The 19,057-nt window shown below is 42.4% G+C and overlaps 1 protein-coding gene and 1 long non-coding RNA gene across 8 annotated transcripts in view; one reads left to right on the top strand and one right to left on the bottom strand.

Moving 5' to 3' along the window:
* Positions 1-19,057, top strand: part of LOC123380848 — a 69,952-nt gene that overhangs the window by 15,128 nt on the left and 35,767 nt on the right. The window lies entirely within an intron of this gene.
* PCGF5 (polycomb group ring finger 5) overlaps positions 5,844-19,057 on the bottom strand; it is a 124,761-nt gene continuing 111,547 nt past the window's right edge. For 3 of the 6 annotated variants that reach the window (XM_023240714.2, XM_019813534.3, XM_023240713.2), the window contains exons 9-10: positions 17,434-17,493; positions 16,857-17,044 (exon numbers count right to left, since the gene is read on the bottom strand). In XM_023240714.2, the coding sequence (XP_023096482.1) occupies positions 16,880-17,044; positions 17,434-17,493 (225 nt within the window). In that variant the 3' untranslated portion in view covers positions 16,857-16,879. Of the gene's footprint in view, positions 11,564-16,856; positions 17,045-17,433; positions 17,494-19,057 lie in introns of those variants that run through there. The other 3 variants (XM_023240716.2, XM_023240717.2, XM_023240715.2) reach the window with 3 other exon arrangements.

The following is a 19,057-nucleotide window of genomic DNA, read 5'->3' as shown; positions in this document are numbered from 1 at the left end:
TTTAAGAATCAGCAGGCAATCCTGTCCTTGGGCTGTTTCCATCTTCCTTCTTGATCAGCACCCTTGGGAAAACTTCGCAGAACAGCCCTGCCCTTTGGCTTTTCACCCAACTGCTTCTACGTGGGGAGTTGAGAAGTAAAGGCAGTTTGATGCCAGCAGATTGTATCGACCAGCCCAGAACAGCTGGCACCGAGTCCACAGTCAGGGAGCAGAGCCCTCTGCATTGTGGGGATCTGCACAACCTAATGCAGGACTTGCTTGTTCCGACCTGGTCCCGGGTGGGTCACTGCTCTCAGTGACCAGGTCATCCGTCTTGGACTCTGGTGGTTCAGGTGGGATTCGGCTTTCCCTTCCTTCGGCCGTGCCCTCTGCTCTCAGGGGGCCGCTGTTGGAGAGCCTGGCCTGGGCTGGAGCCAGGGCTCAGTCCCTCGGTCTGGGGGGTGCACTGCAAGGCGGGGTGCAGGTGGGTCTCTTTCGATCTGCTGGTGCCATTCAGAGCTATATTATGGCTGGACGAGATGACCAGGAGCAAGCTGTGTTCTCTTGGGAGCCTGGAGAGCCTCTGTTCCTTGGGACATGAAGGGCATGAAGTAGAGGGAAAGCAGAGGGAGGAGTCTGCTTGTGCCCAGTGACCATAGACTGGCCAAGGCTTCTGGTTACCGGTGGGCCATCCTTCACCAGCTGCAGGAGTCAAAAGATTCAGGCAGAGGTCTTCTGGCCAGTGAGCTGGGCTGTGAACTCCATTCCTCAGGGCAGAAAGGTGGTGGGCGCTGGGCCCTGCCCCCAGGTCTGGTGAGGGTGGGACAGCAATAGCACCCCATGGAGACTTGCTGTGTGTACTGTGGCTGTGGGGACATTTTGCCTGGAACTGACACACACAGAGGAATCTAGAGGCCAGAGGCTGTGACTCTCAGTCCTGAGGCATCTAGACTGGGGAGAGAGGGGAAGAGAGAGGGAGGGAGGGAGAGTTACTGTCAGGCTGGTAAGAAATAGAGTTGTCTTTGACAGTGGGGTGGTGTTGCAGGGCTGTTCAGGACCCCCTGAGGGATATCAGCTATGAATATCAGCCAGGAGCCACTAATGAGGGATCCTGCACAAGATGGCAGCCTGTGAGAGGCGAGAACTGCCCGGAATAGAAGGTGAAGGCCACCAGGAGCAGCCCACTGAAATCAAGGCATGGCCCCTGGCAAAGCGAGTGGTGGCTGAAAGGTCCAAGAGGGATCCTCCAAAGAACCCAGAGAGATGGCCGGGAGAGGGAGCTTTAAATGTCAGGCCCGGGTGGCGTGGAGCTGACTCACAGCCCGATCTGTTGTGCTGTTTCCCACTCCCAAACCAGAGAGGGCAAGAGGAGGAGGGAAATCGACCACCCTGTATTTCTGGAAGGAAGGTGACTTTTCCAGGTCTCGGTGAGGAAGAGAGAAGGGTCATCTTGCAAAGAATGTTGAAGCATTGATTAATATACTTAAGTGGACATTCTGGTTTCTGAGTTAAGACAGGGTTTTGGGATTTAAAATGCACCAAGAAAGTTGTGGGGACTGCTGATGTTTATCCAGTGGAAGGGGACTGGAGAGACACAAGTAAGTCGGTTGCAGTTACATCGTGTGAGTTCTGCTAGTGGAAGGTCACATTTGCATCAGGGCCTCGGGCACCTCTGAGAAGAGACGCTGCCATTTACCCTCTTGCAGCTCATCAGTGGGACCCAAGCGGGCGTCGGGCTGTGTCCCTCCAACCCCTGTGACAGGACAGGGTTCCATAAGGGCTGGGTGGAGGGCAGGCGAGACCACCCCCAGAGAGGGAGGTTGGGTGATGGCTCCTGGAGAAGCATCTCCGCAGCTGCTGGAGGCTGGGCCTCGAGGGCTGAGTAGGGGCCTCACTGGACAAGTCTGGGCGCTTGGCTGGGAGCAGGTCCCGTGAGAGTCCTGGTGGCAGGCCCTGGACTGGGCTGGTAGAGAAGGCTTTTCGGGATCCTTTCTCTCCTTGCAAACAGGACCGACCTACCTCCCTGCTCCCGTCCTCTGCCCACCCCAGGTTTCCTAAGGAAGAGTGGGAGCTCGGATGTGGCCGATACTCTCTGGTTCCAAGGTTTCTCCCCATCCTCTTGTTCTGAATCCCCCACCCCCATCCAGAGCTTCACCCAAGACCTGAAAACTTAGGTTGCAATGAACCTGGGCCCCTGGGATGGGGCGGATGTGTGTAAAGAAATCTGCTTTTTGGGGCACCTGGGTGGCTCAGTCAGTTGAGGGTCTGACTCGTGACTTTTGGCTTAGGCCATGATCTCATGGTTTGTGGGATCGAGTCCCACATCAGGCTCCATGCTGTGAGTGCAGAGCCTCCTTGGGATTCTCTCTCTCCCTCTCTCTCTCTCTCTCTGTCTCTCTCTGACCTTCCCCTGCTCGCATGTACTTGTTCACTGTTCACTCTCTGTCTCTCTCAAAGAAAAAGAAAACAACCACAAAAAAAGAAACCAGCATTTCTTTTGGCCGCTTAAGTTCACCTCAAGTGCCACCAACACTGGCCTGGGCCCCTTCTGTTTTTCTTACCTGCACTACTCCTCTGGGCTTTTAACCTGTTTCCATTTCTGTTCTATAGTCCTACACCCGTAACACTCTAGTCTCTGCAACGCTCCCAGAGTGATAATTTTAAAATATAAAAAAGATGTCAATCCTCTGTTCAAAATCCAATCCTCCTCTTGTGCTCAGAGTAAAATACAAGCTTCTAAACAGGGCCAGATGTGTCTACCGACCCGGCCTCTGCCACCTTCTCCGGAATCCTCTCTCCTTGCTCTCTGCCTTGTCGCTCCTCTCTGGCCACACCGGCTTCCTGCAGCTGGCTGTGCTGCATGGAGCCCTCCATGCTCGCTCTTGCCCTCAGGGACACGCTTCCCCCTGCACTTGGCCCGGCTTGCTCTACCCTATCTTTCAGGTCTCAGCATAAACATCATTTTCTCAGAAAAGTCTGGACCTTGCATTCTTACATGAATGCTCTGCGTTCTTTTTTTTTTTTTTTTTTTAATTTTTTTAATGTTTATTTTTGAGACAGAGAGCATGAACGAGGGAGGGGCAGAGAGAGAGAGGGGAGACACAGAATCTGAAACAGGCTCCAGGCTCTGAGCTGTCAGCACAGAGCCTGATACGGGGCTCAAACTCCCGGACCGTGAGATCATGACCTGAGCCGAAGTCAGATGCTTAACTGACTGAGCCACCCAGGCGCCCCTCTGTGTTCTTATTATTGTGTATTTATTTATTGTGTGTTCACTATCTCTCTATTCCCCATACTGGAGGCTCCATTAGTGTCAAGGGTGGCACCTGTTCGGCTCACCACCTACATCCCCGCGCCCCGCACAGCACCTGGTACACAGCGGGTGCTCAAACAGTGTGTCGAACACAGGAGTGACCTGCCTGCTGTGTCGTCTGAGGCACACACTGGCTGGCAAGTGTTTACCCTGTATGTGGGCCATCCCGGAGGGGCTCCGAGGGCCTGAGCACAACTTCCCTGCATGTCTCAGCCCTCAGACCCAGGCCGTGCCTCTGAGAGCAGAATCCCCCCTCGGACAAAGAAGTCCTGTGTTGGAGACCCAAATACATTCTGTGGATGGTGAGTTAGACTCCCTTTCACACCATTAAAATTGGGCCAAAATAGCTTTGTTCTGCTGATTACATGGGTGTGAGAGAAAAGGAAGACATCTGTAAAGTGCCTACTATGTGCTAGATTCTGTGCTGGATCCTTCATGGATTAGCACATTCAGTGGGAATGAGTTTTGTGAGCTACCGTGGGATTGAAATAGCTCTAGGTAAGCAAGATGTGAGGTTTTTTGTTTTTGTTTTTTTTTTAAGTTTATTTTGAGAAGGCAAGCATGTGATCAGGGAAGGGGCAGAGAGAGTCGGAGAGAGAGAATTCCAAGCAGGCTCCGTGCTGTCAGCGCAGAGCCCGATGTGGGGCTTGAACTCACGAACTGTGCGACCATGACCTGAGCCAAGATCAAGAGTCAGATGTTCAACTGACTAAGCCACCCAGGTGTCCCAAGATTTGAGTTGACTGCATTATACTTGCAGTCAACAGGGAGGACACGGATGTAACCCAGGTTGATCTGCACGTGAGCACATGGAGAACTGTCCCTGTTCCTTCTGGGGTCGCTCTGAGCGCCAAGGCAACTCTTCCTCCACAAACCTATGGGGTGAGTTGGGGCGGTTGTGCTTTACCCCTGAGGAAACAAGAGACTCAGCCGGGTTAAGTAAACTGCCAAAAGTTACACAACAGTGACCCTGAATTTGAACCCCGGTCTGCGGGCCGCCACATGGCTCTCTGAAGGGTGTCTTCCCGTATTCCTGTGTGGAAGCCCTGTCCCCCTCTGCCTTAGAATGTGACAGTCTTTGAGATAGGACCTTCCAGGGGTGATTAAGTTAAAAGAGGTCATGAGGGTGGGGCTCTAATCCAATCAGTATGACTGGTGTCCTTGTAAGAAGGGGAGGGACACCTGGAGCCTCTGTCAGCAGCATTGCCTCTTTCTAGAATCTGGATTCTTCCACTGTGGTTTGGGGGGTGCCAGTTACGTGGGGTGGGCGTGTCGCGTGGACGTGGGGCTATCCAACGACGGCTGTCAACATCCCTCCCGATGCTCACGATCTAGTGGGAGGACAAACGCCCATGGCTATGCTTGGGCTGGGAGCGCTGAGTGGTAGAGAAGAGGGAGCGGGTCCGGATAAGCCCGCCTGAGTTGCTGGATCGGAACTGGGCTTTGTAGGAGGCGCAGGGCTTTGGTGGGTCGGAGCTAGTGGTGATCATTTGTCGCCTGTTTCTCTCTCCTGGACATGATTCTGCGCTTGGCTGTTACGGTGGCGGTCCTGGCGCCCCACATTCCGTGGCAGGGGGTTGGGTGTCCGGCAGGGTTCTGTGTGGTTTCCAGCCAAATACTGCCTGCAAATCCCCCGGCCACGTAGAAAGCAGGGGCTGACCCCGGCTTCTCAGGCCTCGTGGGAGAACAAGACGTCTCCACACCTTTCTAAACCAGTGGGAAGACCAGAGCTGAACCTGGTGACAGAACGCTTCTAAGAGCTGGGAAACCGTGACCCCTTTCCTCACACGGAGGTTTGCCAGACACCGAGCAGCAGGTTTCTGATCTCTTCCCTTTGGGACGTGGCTTAGCCGCGTCCCCCGGCCTTCCCGGAGGCCTTCGCCTCAGCGAGGGGGGGCCGTGGCAGTGAGTCCCGGCCAGTGACACGTGACCGAAGTAACCTGTGCTGCCTTTCTGAGCACTTCCCGCGCACGGGGCTCCGTGTTTGTTCCCATTCTGCAACGGCCTCGGCCTCGGAAGGGAGGAGTCCAGCCTTGCCCAGCGGGTGCCACTCCCCATGTCTCGCTGCGTGGCCAGTGGCGCCGGGGAGCACCACGGTGTCAGTAACAGGAGACAGAGCTCAGGCACCACAGTAAGGGCGGGAAAGAGAGCGGAGTCACGGCAACCTTCCGGACCTGAAGGTCTGACGCGAGCCTAACTAGAACTCCTAGGGCGAGAACCTACGGATGTGTTAATAAAACAACACTCTTGTCTAACTGGCCGACGACAGCAGCTTTCAATTCACGTGGGCCTTTCTTTGACAGTTCCTTTCGAAGGGTTACTTCGATTGGAGGAAGCTAACAAAACAAAGTGTTCTAAAGTGTGCGTGTGTGTGCAGGCCTCGAGTATTGCTTGGGGACAGCCCACCGTCTCAAAACTAAGCAGCTCGGGAACCTCTAGAGAAGATTTGTGATCTCAGACACGCAAAACTGTCACAAACTTTGCCACAGCAGCAATTAACGGAGGCTGCGGTCTACAACCACTAACATTAAGGATGACAGGCAACAAGAAATTATGCAATCAGAATTTTAATAACAAAGATACTATTTTTAACATGGTCAAATATCCTCGGCTAAGTCCAGATTTTAAAAAACGAAAGAATCTAGCCCAACGGTACAACCATACAGCTTTATACAGAACATTCCATAGATCAACAGAAAATACATTTGAGCACAAAAATAAAAATATTTAAAGAGAATCTCTAAGCAGCATTTTATTTCTGCAAAACAGACATATATCTTGTACTGATTAAATATCTACAAGTGCTTTTCCTTTACAAAAATACATATATTCTTAATAGACGAAGTCATTAACAATGACCTGGTAATCTTTCACTTCAATTTGAATGATTTATAAGCTAAATCTTACAACCACAAAAAGGTTTTTATTTGTATTAAGATGTTACCACTTTTGACAAAAAAAGCTTAAAATATTTTATGTTTCAAAGGAAAATTAGCAACATAACTATACAGTATATCCTGTGACGGTCTTGTCTGACGGGAGGGCTACTCTACCAAACTCTGGTGCTTGCTGTTGTCGCCAAGTACAGGAACGCAGCTGAAGGCTGGCGCTCTCCCACAAGCTCTCGTCGTGGGCCACAGCTTCGTAAGGACACTTAGGCCCCCATCCCCATTCTAAAAAATACAGCAAAAGAAAACCGACCCCCCAAAATGTGAGGCTGATCCCATTACATTTCTAACGTGTAGAACTTCTGCTCCAGTGGACTGAGGTGCAGTCTAGGGATAGATGATCTGTTTACTGTCTGTACAATGTGCCCAGAAATATTTAATCTTCGTCTGTACTAGATTAGTTTCTTATTCCATGAAGCTCTGAAAGATGGAAGAAAACTAGACCCAGTATTTTAACAGATCTTTCATTTGATTCTATATTTAAAGACAATTAAAAGGCATTTCTGAATAATGTCTCAGTACTGAATCCTAGAAAAAGGGGCACAATGAGTATACATATTTGAATGAGCATTTAAAATAAATTATTTTAAAGTTTCATAACTTTCTGAAAAGGAAGTGCTGAAGCATTTTAATTCTATTCGCAAATACAGTTTAAGGATAGTGAGTAAATATACCATTTGTGAAGGCTCTTCCCTAGGAAGAGAATCATTTTAAATTATTGGGAAAATACCTCTGTTTTAGGAAAAAGAAAACCATGAAAACCCTGTAATGTAGAAGTACATTTTAATGACCTTTCAATCTGAAGTTTTTCCATCAAAAATACTACAGACCTAGGTACGCCAAGTGAAGCCAGAACTGGATGGTGTTTTTGTGCTTTCGAAGGGTTTCTGCATCTCTAGTATATATCATCTTTTTTGACTTTTCCACAGACCAGATCTGGCGGGCATGTTACGTTCCTTACTGTAAGGATCTATGTCTTACAGTATTAATAGCGTTTTCACGTTTTTGTTTCTAATCCAAAAGATTAAAGTTATGGCAAACGGATTCATTTTTGCAATTCCTACAACCAACATCTTACTGGTATAAAGCTTAGCCGGAGGGAAGATTCCTTACGATAAACCAGAGTATGTGGCAGACTGCATCCAAGGAGGTTGACCCAGTGGCCTATCAGGCTGCATCACGTGAGTTTGACCTTCAAGGTGGCCACAGCGTAAGCTCCCAGGGAGAACGGCGGATGGGCAGTGCCTAACTTGATGTATATGCTCTTGATCTGGGACTTATTTTGCCAAATTTGGCTGTATGGCTACATTCTAATCACAATAAGGTAATCACTAAGAAAGAAGACAAAGAGTTGCTTTTTAAGAAAAAAAAATCAGCCTTTATGAAAACTTTGCTTTTGAATACAAAAAAAAAAAAAACCCACTTACGTAAGTCCAATAGAATGTACTATTTCTTATACAAGTAAGCATGTCAGCACTTTTACCAAAGTCCGTCTGTAATGAAATTTCTCCTTTTACTAAGAACCCAGGAACCAAATAAGCATAAATTTCGTTTATATGGACTCTAGTGAAGTGAATTAAAGAGCTTCTCAAATTAAACTTTAAAATCTCAATTTCAATATTCTCTTCAAAGGATGTATTTCTCCCACTTGCATCCAAAGGGGGAGCTAACTGTGGTGCTTTATCTCTTTCTCACCTTTGAGGATTTCCTAAGACCTGTCAGATGGTGCTGGAAAAACAAGGGCCATTATTGGAGAGGAAGTGTGCTCTGATTATTGCAAGAAAAACCTACATTTGATTGATCTCACCACAAAAATCAGTTTAAAGCCTTTCTTTGGTGATATTGTAGCAGTTAAGGTTACTTAAGGTTATTGCCTAACTATATAAAATTAAATTGCAACCTAAAAAATTCCACCCTCCAAACTGTTAAAACTGTCTCTCTAGCATGATTGTTAATCAACAGTAGAATGTCTTTGGTGATCTCTACTTCTTATGAAAATCTTTCAAAAAGAGATTACTCTCACTTATGAGTGCCTATTTGGATATAAAACCATTCATAAGAGACAGGTACAGAGAACTCAAAAGTTATGCAGCAAATCTAAACAGAAATGCACTTTTAGCAAAAGAGGCACTTTCTCTTAAATATTTCACTAAAGCTAAAGAGTTGACAATATTATATAACACACTTTTCCCCCTTCAAGAATCACTTAAATTTGGATTTCGTTTTAGTGTATAATGTAGTTGAGTATGGGACAGATTTTTCAATGGATAAATAATACACTTTTCTAAAAGTAGTTAAAAGACCTTACCCAAAGTACCCGCACCCCAGACTGAATGACCTTATCTTACCTCATCAGTGAGCCTTTTAGTTTATTTTTTATACCTCTTAAAAGTATTCCATTCATCTAGAGAAAAGGCCATATTCTGATTTTTCTGTTAACTGACGTGATTACTTCAGTTAAAGTGGTATGCATGAACCACAGTCCTTCTTTATATCCAAGCTTCCTTGGCCCTCTTATATCTCTGACATCCTAGGGCAGAGAAAAGCGATTACAAAGTCCTTTATGGAAGGTAAAGTTCTTTCGGTTTCTTGCTTAAGAGACAACAGATTTAAACAAATTTAATCGAGTTTTGTTCTCCAGTTTTGCAGATTCAGAGGATTATTCCTACAGTTTACTTATGTAAGAGCTTTATTAGCACCCTAAGTTTATAAAACTAACTGCAAAAGTCACCTGTATATGTTTCTTGTATCTGGTTTCTTGCAAATCCTTAAGCTGACTTAGGGGATAATTAGTGTATTGCTCAGACACGAAAGCAGTCCCATACTTAGGAAATTATAGCTGAATATACCACAAGAGGTGGGTTGAAGAAGTCTACAGTTCTGAATAGTAATGCTGTATCACTCAGGACAGTCCTAAACTGTACGTTTCCCTAAATGCCAACTGATGCCCTGCTTCCCTTATGGTTTCCTTTCACATGTTTTGGCACATATTCCACTGCATTTCCATAAAAATGTTAACATGTGAAGAGTGAATAGAGGAATTTTATATAAAACGATTCTCAATTCCATAATTGCTTCCTACATATTTCCTTGGAAAACAGTAAAATTACATGTGATGAGGCGGCAACAGACCCAACTTAAAGAGCTCATGTGTCTAAAACTCACTGAAGGCCCTAAGTTTTGGCTGGGGACCCCAAAACACACAGGTCTCATTTGTGGTTTTATTTTAAAATGCACTCTCAATTCATTTTGAGTTAGTTAACTTCCACATGTAAAACACTATTTTAATCACTGACCCAGATGTGACAAATTTATAATACTAGAATTTCCTAGGGATGTCAGGGAATCGGATTTCACAGCAGAGCAAAATAATTTCTGTAGCTAAAGAGTAGATGCTGTTTTTGGTTGAGTGTAATGGTCTGTTCTAACCATCTTGAAAGAGTTCACAATAATCTGCCTTTTAAATTCTGCTTCTGAGTCCCTCCAGGCACAAACAGAATCTAACAGAATGAAATTAAGAAAGCACTGCCATAACCTTTTTCACAAAAGTCCAAACAATAACGACAGAAAACTCTGATAGAGACTTCCTGACTTGAAACAATGACACATGAGAAGGTAATTGAGGAAGTTTCAGCCTTTTATAGTGTGAAATGCATCAAGATTTAGCTGTATTTTGTATGTGTTTTTTAGAGTTGTACAATGTTTTATTCCTAAGAAGCATTTTGAGATTCAGAAGGCATTAATCCGTGATACATTTTACTGGAAAATGTAGCACGTCTACAATGTATACAGTATAAAAACTATGTGTGTAACACACAGATTGTGCTCGTGTCAGATTTCTAAAACAGTTTTTCCTAGCTTTCAAGACTTTTACTAAGTTTCGGAGGTTAACTTGTTTATTTTGAGGCAATAAACAAAACTTAGTTTCCAAATAAGTTTTTTTGAAAACAACTGTCGATTTAAAGGTTTAAAACGAAGTTCTTCACATAATTTCAGGTAATGAGACTTTCTCTGACTTGCAGACTAATCTCAAAATGAATGGAAGACTTAACAAAACTGCAAAATCAAGGACATTATCCCAGCTCTGACCTTAACGAGTTTATGTATAAAACAAGAATCCCATTTCCCCCTGCTGACTACAGGATCTAAAATGGAATCTCCTCAAATCATTAATTTGGGTTAGCATGTTCACCTACTACACTGCAGTTACTCTATTAGACGCATGTGGTTTGGAGCTGCGATAGGTAACAGTTTTAATTTATAATTGCCTTGAGACTTCTAAAATCCATAAAATAGCTAATGTTATCTGCTCTAAAAATCCTAATATTTAAAATCATCATAACCCTCTGCATGCCACAATGACACACACCTAAGGCCAACTTAAAAAGAGAGACATTCTACTCATTAAATGAGAGCCACAATAGAATGACGCATACATAGAACGGGCTACACAGTGATGTTTCACGAAGCAGCACCTGCTCGTCATAAGGCATTACGAAAGACTGACCTTGCTGATGCAGTAATTTTGTTAGAAGTAAGTGTGGCCAGCTGTCGACCTTTCCAATGGTTCTGAATCGGACTTCAGTGGTCCACCCGGTCACACACACTTTCAATCTGGAGGGCCAGCATGCCTCCTTGTGCAATGGTAGGTAGACCACACAGCTGGAGGACTTAACATGTCTACAACTATAATGTGCTCTAATGACGAGAATAATTGGAATTCTTCCCCCAAAGTCTTGCACACTCAAAAGTGAACTATTTCACACAGAAAAAGCTCAGAACAGGACCGTGGCTCAAAAACCACTCTTCTAAATACTTTCCCATACAAAATAACTTCAAGATATAATAATTATTTCTTGTACAGTACTCTATTTAAACAAAAATTAATAAAATATTAAGTATGTGAAAACTGCAACACCACACAGATTGAGTCATATTACTAGTGTAATCAAACGTTAGAACGGTCTTGGAACAGGCAAGCAAAATATCCGGGAGGCTGAATCGTGGCTGCACCCGTAGCTGATTGCAACCACGACTTGTACACTGAGACAGCACAAATACCGTATGCGGATGATTCAGTAGCAGAATGGCACTTGGTTCACTCTTAATAGAAACAACATAAATGCAACTGACAATTTAGAGACAGACAATGGCCTTATTTGCATGCTGAAAATCTGGTTGTGTCCCTCTCGTCCACACACCGTTCCCTGTGCGATCTGCTGATGAGTAAACAAAGAGTGCAGGAGTCATCTCCGTGGGATCTAGGCCCCTTGGTCTAACCGAAATCAATTCTTGGTCGATACTGCAATACCATGGGGTAGGACTATAAAATAAAAACATGATGATGAATAAGACTGTGTTTATATGAAAAATGAAAACAATATAGATTACATACAAAAGCCTTTAAGAATGCAGGATTATTATTTACAATATTTCCTAGTACTACTAGTGATTATGACAATTAAAGACTAGTTACCATTAAAATGCTTTATTTTTAAATTACCATTATTTTTCTAGAATCAGGCAAGTTTTCTCTGATGTGTAACAAAGGTCAAGTTCAAAGGCTCACGAGGTCACGCTGGCTGGTATGAGTCGCACGAAAGTAATAGGGAGGACTGAAGGCTCTGTGCCCTGCCTGAAGGTGTTCGTTCAATCATGTACCTCGTGGGGCTGCATTCCACCCAAGCTGCTGTTTGTGAGGGCCCGCTGAGTCACAAATTAACAGAGACCTCTTGCTATGAAAACTGGGGTAGTTTTCACAAATCACATTTGTTTTTGGTAAATTTGACACTTTTTTTTTTTTTTTTTTTAGCATTGAAACTTTAATGGTCCTTTAAAAACTGAAAAACAAGTAGCGAATTGTTACATGGAACATTCAGGTTGCTACCTCCTTTCAATAGTCAGTTGATATTATTATATATTCTGGGTGGACGCACAACTGAAAGGTACTGACTGTTCTTCATTGCTGTGACTACAGACAAGGTATCCCTACATCAACAGACTAGAGAGGAAACTACTTCCTGGGCATAAAAGGCATAGGCCACATTGCCACTTCAGTATCTGTTTTCACCTGCTATTGTACCTTTTCATACAGAACCTAACATCACAAAGTCTGGTCTGGAGAACCACTGGTTTTCCCTTCCCGAAAGCTTCAGATTCCCCCTTTTAAGTGAAATTTCATTGAGAAGCTCCTTTTATGAAACCAAGAAAGTGCTGAGACTGTCATTGATGGTTCCCCTTCATCTCAGTGTAAGTGGACACAAAAATCCAGGCCACGAAATTGTGTACTCTTTCATGCAGGTGAAAGGGGTGGGCTGAGGCTCTATAATCCTAAAAAGGATTATTTCTGCCCGTATAGCTAGGTTATATCCTGAGAAAACTCCTCATTGGTCTTTAGCCATTCAGCTCAGGATGGGACTGGAGGTGGGATGGAAATTTCTAGGTCTTGCTCTTCCCAGCTGAGGACGTAGGGGGATGCCACCACCAGTTCTGAGGGCTGGAGTAAAAGTCACAGTGTCTCAAGATTTCCACGGTCTTAAATCTATTTTGGTTTATATTTTGTTTACTTGGTTTTATTTAAACTTTGTTCCCTCTGAATGACAATATCTGGGAGAAACAGGAATGTGCATTTTAAAAAACTCCCTGGGTCTTGTGAAACTGAGCCAGCTGTGGAGACTGCTACCCAGACTCCCTACACTCTGCAGTAGGGTAGGATCTACTTCCTGTTCTGGCCCAGCCCACGGCTTGCCCTCCCTCCGCCACAACAACCTTCCTAGCTTTGTTCTCCATCCCGGACTCTGTGGAGTCTGCACGCTTTCTGCAAATGATTAAGGCACTCACTCTAGAATTCCTTCATAATATATAGAAGAATCCATCAGCAGTTCTACTGGGATGAAGGCAGAGAGGGAAGTAAAATGGCTTGTCGGTGGTCTGGATTTTCTGGTTTTGGTTGAAAATGGTTTGCTTTCTCCAAGTAACCATTTGTGTTTGTTCTATGATGACAGCTGAAGTTTAATCTTACTGAAGTGTTTTACAATGCTGGGAACCACTGAGATCTACTTCAAGTTCTATTTGTATTTCAGTTTGCTTTCTGAAGTAAAACAGCGCTGTGCTTAGTATCAGGGAATGTGGCGCACCACCCCACAGTGTTGAGCGACTGCCCCAAATGGGCCTACTTGGAGAGTTGCGAGTCGTCAGTCTCATCATGTGCTAAAATAAAAGATACTCCCACAGTATCCATTTCAAATGTGGTAACTTTGGAAAGTGATAAATCACATCGACCTTGACTGATGTACTGCTTTTCGTAAAAAATCTTTATCATAAAAGTGAATGTGGTTTCATGATAGATTTGGAAAATACAGAAAAGCACCAAGAAAAAAGGAAACTCACTTAAATACCACCATCCAAAGATAACTACCATAATTATTTTAGTGTCTATCCTTCTGGTCTTTCTGTCTGTATACATATTTTTTTTTCAAGACTGTAATCAAGCTACACATATTGTTTGGTAAATCATTTTGCCCGTGTAAAATTTTAATTTCCATTTAAAAATTCCGTAACTTATTTTGACACCATTTAATATCCTTGATCGTTTTTAAAGGAAGAACATAATAGCTCTGTAGAAAAGAATAAGTTACCAAAAAATTTCCTTTTCCTGTATATCTTAGTTAATTCCATTTTTTAAAAATTTTTTAATGTTTATTTATTTGAGAGAGAGAGACAGAGTGCAAATAGGGGAGGGGCAGAGAGACAGGGAGACACAGAATCTGAAGCAGGCTCCAGGCCCTGAGCTGTCAGCACAGAGCCTGAAGTGGGGCTCGAACTCACAAGCTGTGAGATCATGACCTGAGCCGAAGTCAGATGCCCAACTGACTGAGCCACCCAGATGCCCTCCCCCCCCCCCCCCTTTTTTCTTTTTGGCGATTATAGATTAATCCTGCCCCAAGGATCAGGGCTGGTTCCTAGAGTGGAACTTCTGGTTCAAACAGCATAAATACTGTCACCCTGAACTTCAGGGAAGTTATTCTATCTTTACGTTTCCAAAAGAAATATAAATGCTCATTCTTCACTGGTCTCATCAATAATGAGTACTATCTTTTCTTCCCTCTTAATACGGCAATTTAATAAGCATAAAATAGTATTTTATTTCTTCTAAAGAAATTAACCATTTTTGAATGCTGATTAGCCAGTTTTGTTTCCTTCTTTTGTGACTTTCCTAAGCAGGTCTTTTGTTCATTTTTCTGTGATAAGTTGAACTCTGTCTTACAGATTTGCATGAATTCTTTCATGTATTAAGGCCATTAAACCTCTCTGCGTATACTGCAAATATTTCCTTAGTTATGATATTTTTGCCATGTACTTTTCAATATTAACAGTCAACTTGCTTTGTCTTTTTTTCCTTTTGTATGTACAGTGAAAAAGGCCATCCCCACTCTGAAATTATTCAACTATATTTCTTCTTGATCTTTGATGGTATCTATTTTAATATTTACCATTTTAAGCCATGAGAATCTCCTATAATGTGAGGTATGAACTGAATCTCCATCACCACCACCAAGTCTCAGTAAAATTTATTGAAAACTAACCCTACTAGATCACACCCTCCCCCCAAAATCTATACTCCGAGTTCACCGATTAGCCCTGCCGACTGCCAAATACTGTCTCTGGTCCAGCCCTGCTGGCCTCCTTGCAACCCTCAAACAACCAGGTATGACCACTCCTCCAGATCTTTCCACTGTGTTCCCTTGGCCTGAAGCATCCGATCCCAGATACACACATAGCTATTTCTCTCACTTGCTTTTGATCAAGAACCTCCACCTCAAAGAAGTCTTCCTTTGGCTATCTTATCTAAAATATTCTACTTCCCTACTTTAATTTTTCTTCTAACACTACAAATCTGACTCATTTATTTTTCATCTGTTACCGTCATTAGAGTGTAAGCTCTGTGAGGAAGTTGTTCATTTTTACTTGTGTCCTAAAAGAGTACTTGGGCCTAAAAGAGTACCCAGTGCATAGTTAAGTGTTCAGTAGGTATTTGCTAAATAAATCTTTTTTCTTCCACTAACGTGAAATACTCTCTTTACAGATTCATACAATACTAGAGTCTGTCCCTGAGCTATTCTTTTGACTCATATGTCTGTGTTTAAGTCAGTGCCCTATTTTAATTACTTCAGCTTATAAATGCATTTTAGGATGTGGCGGTGCACATGCCCCCTGATTACCCACCGAAAACTGTGACGGACCAGAAGCACTGGCTCGTACTTCCTGATGAACTTTAGAATGACTGATTCTGTTAAGTTAAACAAGAATCTGGTAAAAAGTGTGTTTGGAACTATATCAAACTTGATAATTTAATTATGGGGAGAAATGACATCTCTGTAATATTTAATTTACTATTTAAATTTCTTGTGTGTGAAGTGGCATTTTGGTTATTTATGAGGAAGTCTTTGATCTTAGGAAGTATATACTGAAATATTTGGTAGTCAACTGTCATGATACTTGCAATTTACTTTCAAATAGTTGCACAAAGAAACAACAGACAGAATGATAAAGAGATTAATAAGATAAGGAGAAGGGAAGAGAAGGAAAGAGGGAGCATAAAAGGTAGCAAAATGTTAACTGGTAAAATCTAAGCACAAGTAAAGGATATTCGTTTGTATTATTTCAATTGTTTTGTTTTTTGGAAAACTTTTAAAATAAGCTGGTAGGAAAAACTGGGACTTAGTGAATTTTATCAAATGCCTTTTCAGTATCTACTGATGGTTTTTATTTGACTCTGTGTGTATATATATATATAAAATGTTTATATTACATAATATATATTACTTCCTTCCCCCCAATATTAAGCCATTCTTCCATTTCTGATAAAAATACTATTTAGTCTTTGGTTTATTATTCTTTTAGTATATTACTTATCATCTTTGTATTTGTATTCAAAATGAGATTGATACTGGTTTTCTAGTTGGGGGTTTTCTGTCAGTTTTTGGTATCATGATTATGTTACTTCTGTAAAAGAAATTTGAAAAGAATTCCATCTTTTTCAATAATTTAAAACAGTTTACAATGGGAATGATCTATTGCTTGAAAACTGGAGAGAGCATGACCGTCAAGCTATTTAGGCATCCTTTGAGGAAGTAATTTTTGAGTCATTATTTTCTTTCATGGCTTACAGATTTAAATTTTCTTTCTTCGTGGGTGAATTTTGGTCCACTGGTATTTTCCTAGAAAACTGTCCATTTGGTGGAAATTAAAAATTTTTTTAATTTAAAAATGAAATAGTGTAAAGAGTATATGCATAATATTTTCTTGAAATAAAAAAGTGATAACTTTTCCCTTGAAAACTTGTAGCTGAATTTTGGTTAAAGGTGCATCCTGTTAATCACAAGTTCAACTCTGCGACAGGACCATATAATCCATAATGAAGTGTTGAAGGAAGAAAAGGGAATTTGTGAGGATTTTAAAAATCTGATCTTATTCCGGTTCTTCTCTGATACTTTAGATGGGAGTTTAAGAACATCTTTATTTCTAAGGAACAGACATCAGTGCCAAGAGTGAAAGCATAAAACCACACATGTAGGAGTTACGGTTAAAGGCAGAAGCATCACTACAACTCATCATCCCAATATAAGATGTACTTTTATTAGATAACTGGGATGTGCATCTGAGGAGAGTCTTTGTCAGTGCGTTTTAAAACTTGTCCACTATCATCTGTAGTAAGTGACCCGAGCAAGCTCACAGTTACATGTGGCTGTTGCCGCTGCTGAGCCTCACCTAACCCGGCGTTGCATCTTTCGCTTGTAGGGGACTGATTAAAACACAAAAAACAAACAAACAAAAACTTCCACAAAGAAGTGTTAAGTATGGAGCAGAGATCCAATATGGAGCAGAGATCCAATATGGAGCAGAGATTTCTCAAGGGCTGAAACTAGTAATTATTGAAAATTTCTGACTCCTAAATAATGGCCATAACATTTATAATTTCATTTTTTAGTTCTGTGAAATTAAATAGACAATGCAAGATAACTAAAATAATGGGAAATTTGGGGACGTAAATTGAAAAATGACGTTTTGTAGCTCAAATAAATATTAGTTTGGCAAAGTGACATGTCTTAGAAACTTGAGTTTGGGATGAGAGCGATCACCATCTTGGCGGGCATCGTCAGGGTCATATGTACAGTCGTGAGTGCCTCTTACCTGATACAAAGGGCCATCCTGAGAGCAGACTTGCGAAGCTGAGCAGTTCAGACACCGAAACTGCGGAGGAGATGAACTCATCAGATAAGAGGCATCCACAACTGGATACATATTTAAAACTGATTATTTAAACTATCTTAACGTCAAACATGAGTCAACATGATTAGTTTAAGTAAACACTTTCCAAAATATGGTAGTTGTTTTTGGAAAAAAAAAAAAAGATTTTAAGAACTTAGTGGCTGGTAAAACGTAGCTTGAAACAACTTTAGTATCTAAAATATCAGTTTTGTTACTATTCTGCAAATATTTACCAAAACGGTGGCCATCCTTTCCATTTCCTCTTCAAATAATGACTTCCGGGAAAACCCTCACATCTTCAGTCCAGGAGGGGTATTCTCTTTCTTCCACCCCTTCCTGTGATTGATCTCGCTTAGCTCTCCTTTCCACTACCCGTGAAAGGAACACTGCTTAAGGACCTCAGGAACTCTGAAAGGGGCATGAGGCTTGCCCCAACCTGTAGGAGGTCCATTTTACGTATTAGGCTAGGCTCTTCATGTTGCTCAGATGAGGTGTTTAGTCTCTGTCTCTATCTTAATAGCATGAGATTGTGAGCTTCTTGAGCGGCACACAGCAGCTTCTCACAGAAGGTTTTGTGAGTAAATCAATGAATGAACACATCTTAAAACTACTGAGTGGATTCATTTGTAAACCTGCTAAGTTCTAACAGTTTAACCATTCATATTTAAAGAAAGAAATCATTCCCAAATCTTGATTTTTCAATACTGGGTTAAATACTTATTAAATGTAAACATTACAATTGAGATTATATACTTTAAACTTTGTATATATGAGTTCAACATTGTATGCCTCTTCAAAATGGGGAAAAACGCATAAAAAATATGTGAGGTGTAAATTAACCAGGATAAATCTAGCCAAAGCAAGCCACCTTTTTGAAAAAATATTAAAGTAAGCAATGATTAAAACAAATGTATTGGTGGCCTTTTAAATAAAATGTTAGAAATTATCCATTTCCTCAAAAGACTAGCAATTTTTTCCAGAAGTGAGTTCCTGACTTTGTGTCCAGGGTTCACCAACATGCTGTAAGGACATGCCCTGGCAACCTTCCCTTTTCACTCTGGAGTCCCCATGCTCTGGCCTATCAGACCTTGCACGTCCTCAACTGTGCCGAGTCCCAAACAGCATTTAAGGGAAGAGTTCAGGTAAAAAGAGGCTATTTCACTAGAGTGATGATTATTTTTTCCTATTAATCTCTTTTGGTACCAGCCATGAAGGATGTTTGTTTTTCCTAAAAGTGCTTAATAATGCAAATAACGCAAAGTAAGACAAATGTGGTACAGTAACTGTAGGTACGTCCTGGCAGGGGCTTTTGCTACAAGACCTAAAATCAACCAGGATCATCTGGGAAAGATGGGCTGTACTGAGACTTAGTATTCAACCTACCCAAGAAAAGGAGAGCAGGAAGAACACGAGCTCATGACGAAAGCTGAGGCCGAATGGGAAGCTAGGAATAGTAAGTAAGCTCTCAGGGATGAGAGGAGGTACTAGAGAGAGTTACAATAATAGCAAGTTTATGAATAGCTTATGTATCTTACATTTTACTAAC

Source organism: Felis catus, chromosome D2 (assembly GCF_018350175.1).
Source record: "Felis catus isolate Fca126 chromosome D2, F.catus_Fca126_mat1.0, whole genome shotgun sequence".
Classification (NCBI taxonomy): domain Eukaryota; kingdom Metazoa; phylum Chordata; class Mammalia; order Carnivora; family Felidae; genus Felis; species Felis catus.
Note: the sequence above shows the minus strand (reverse complement) of the source record. Positions and strands in the feature narration are given on the sequence as shown.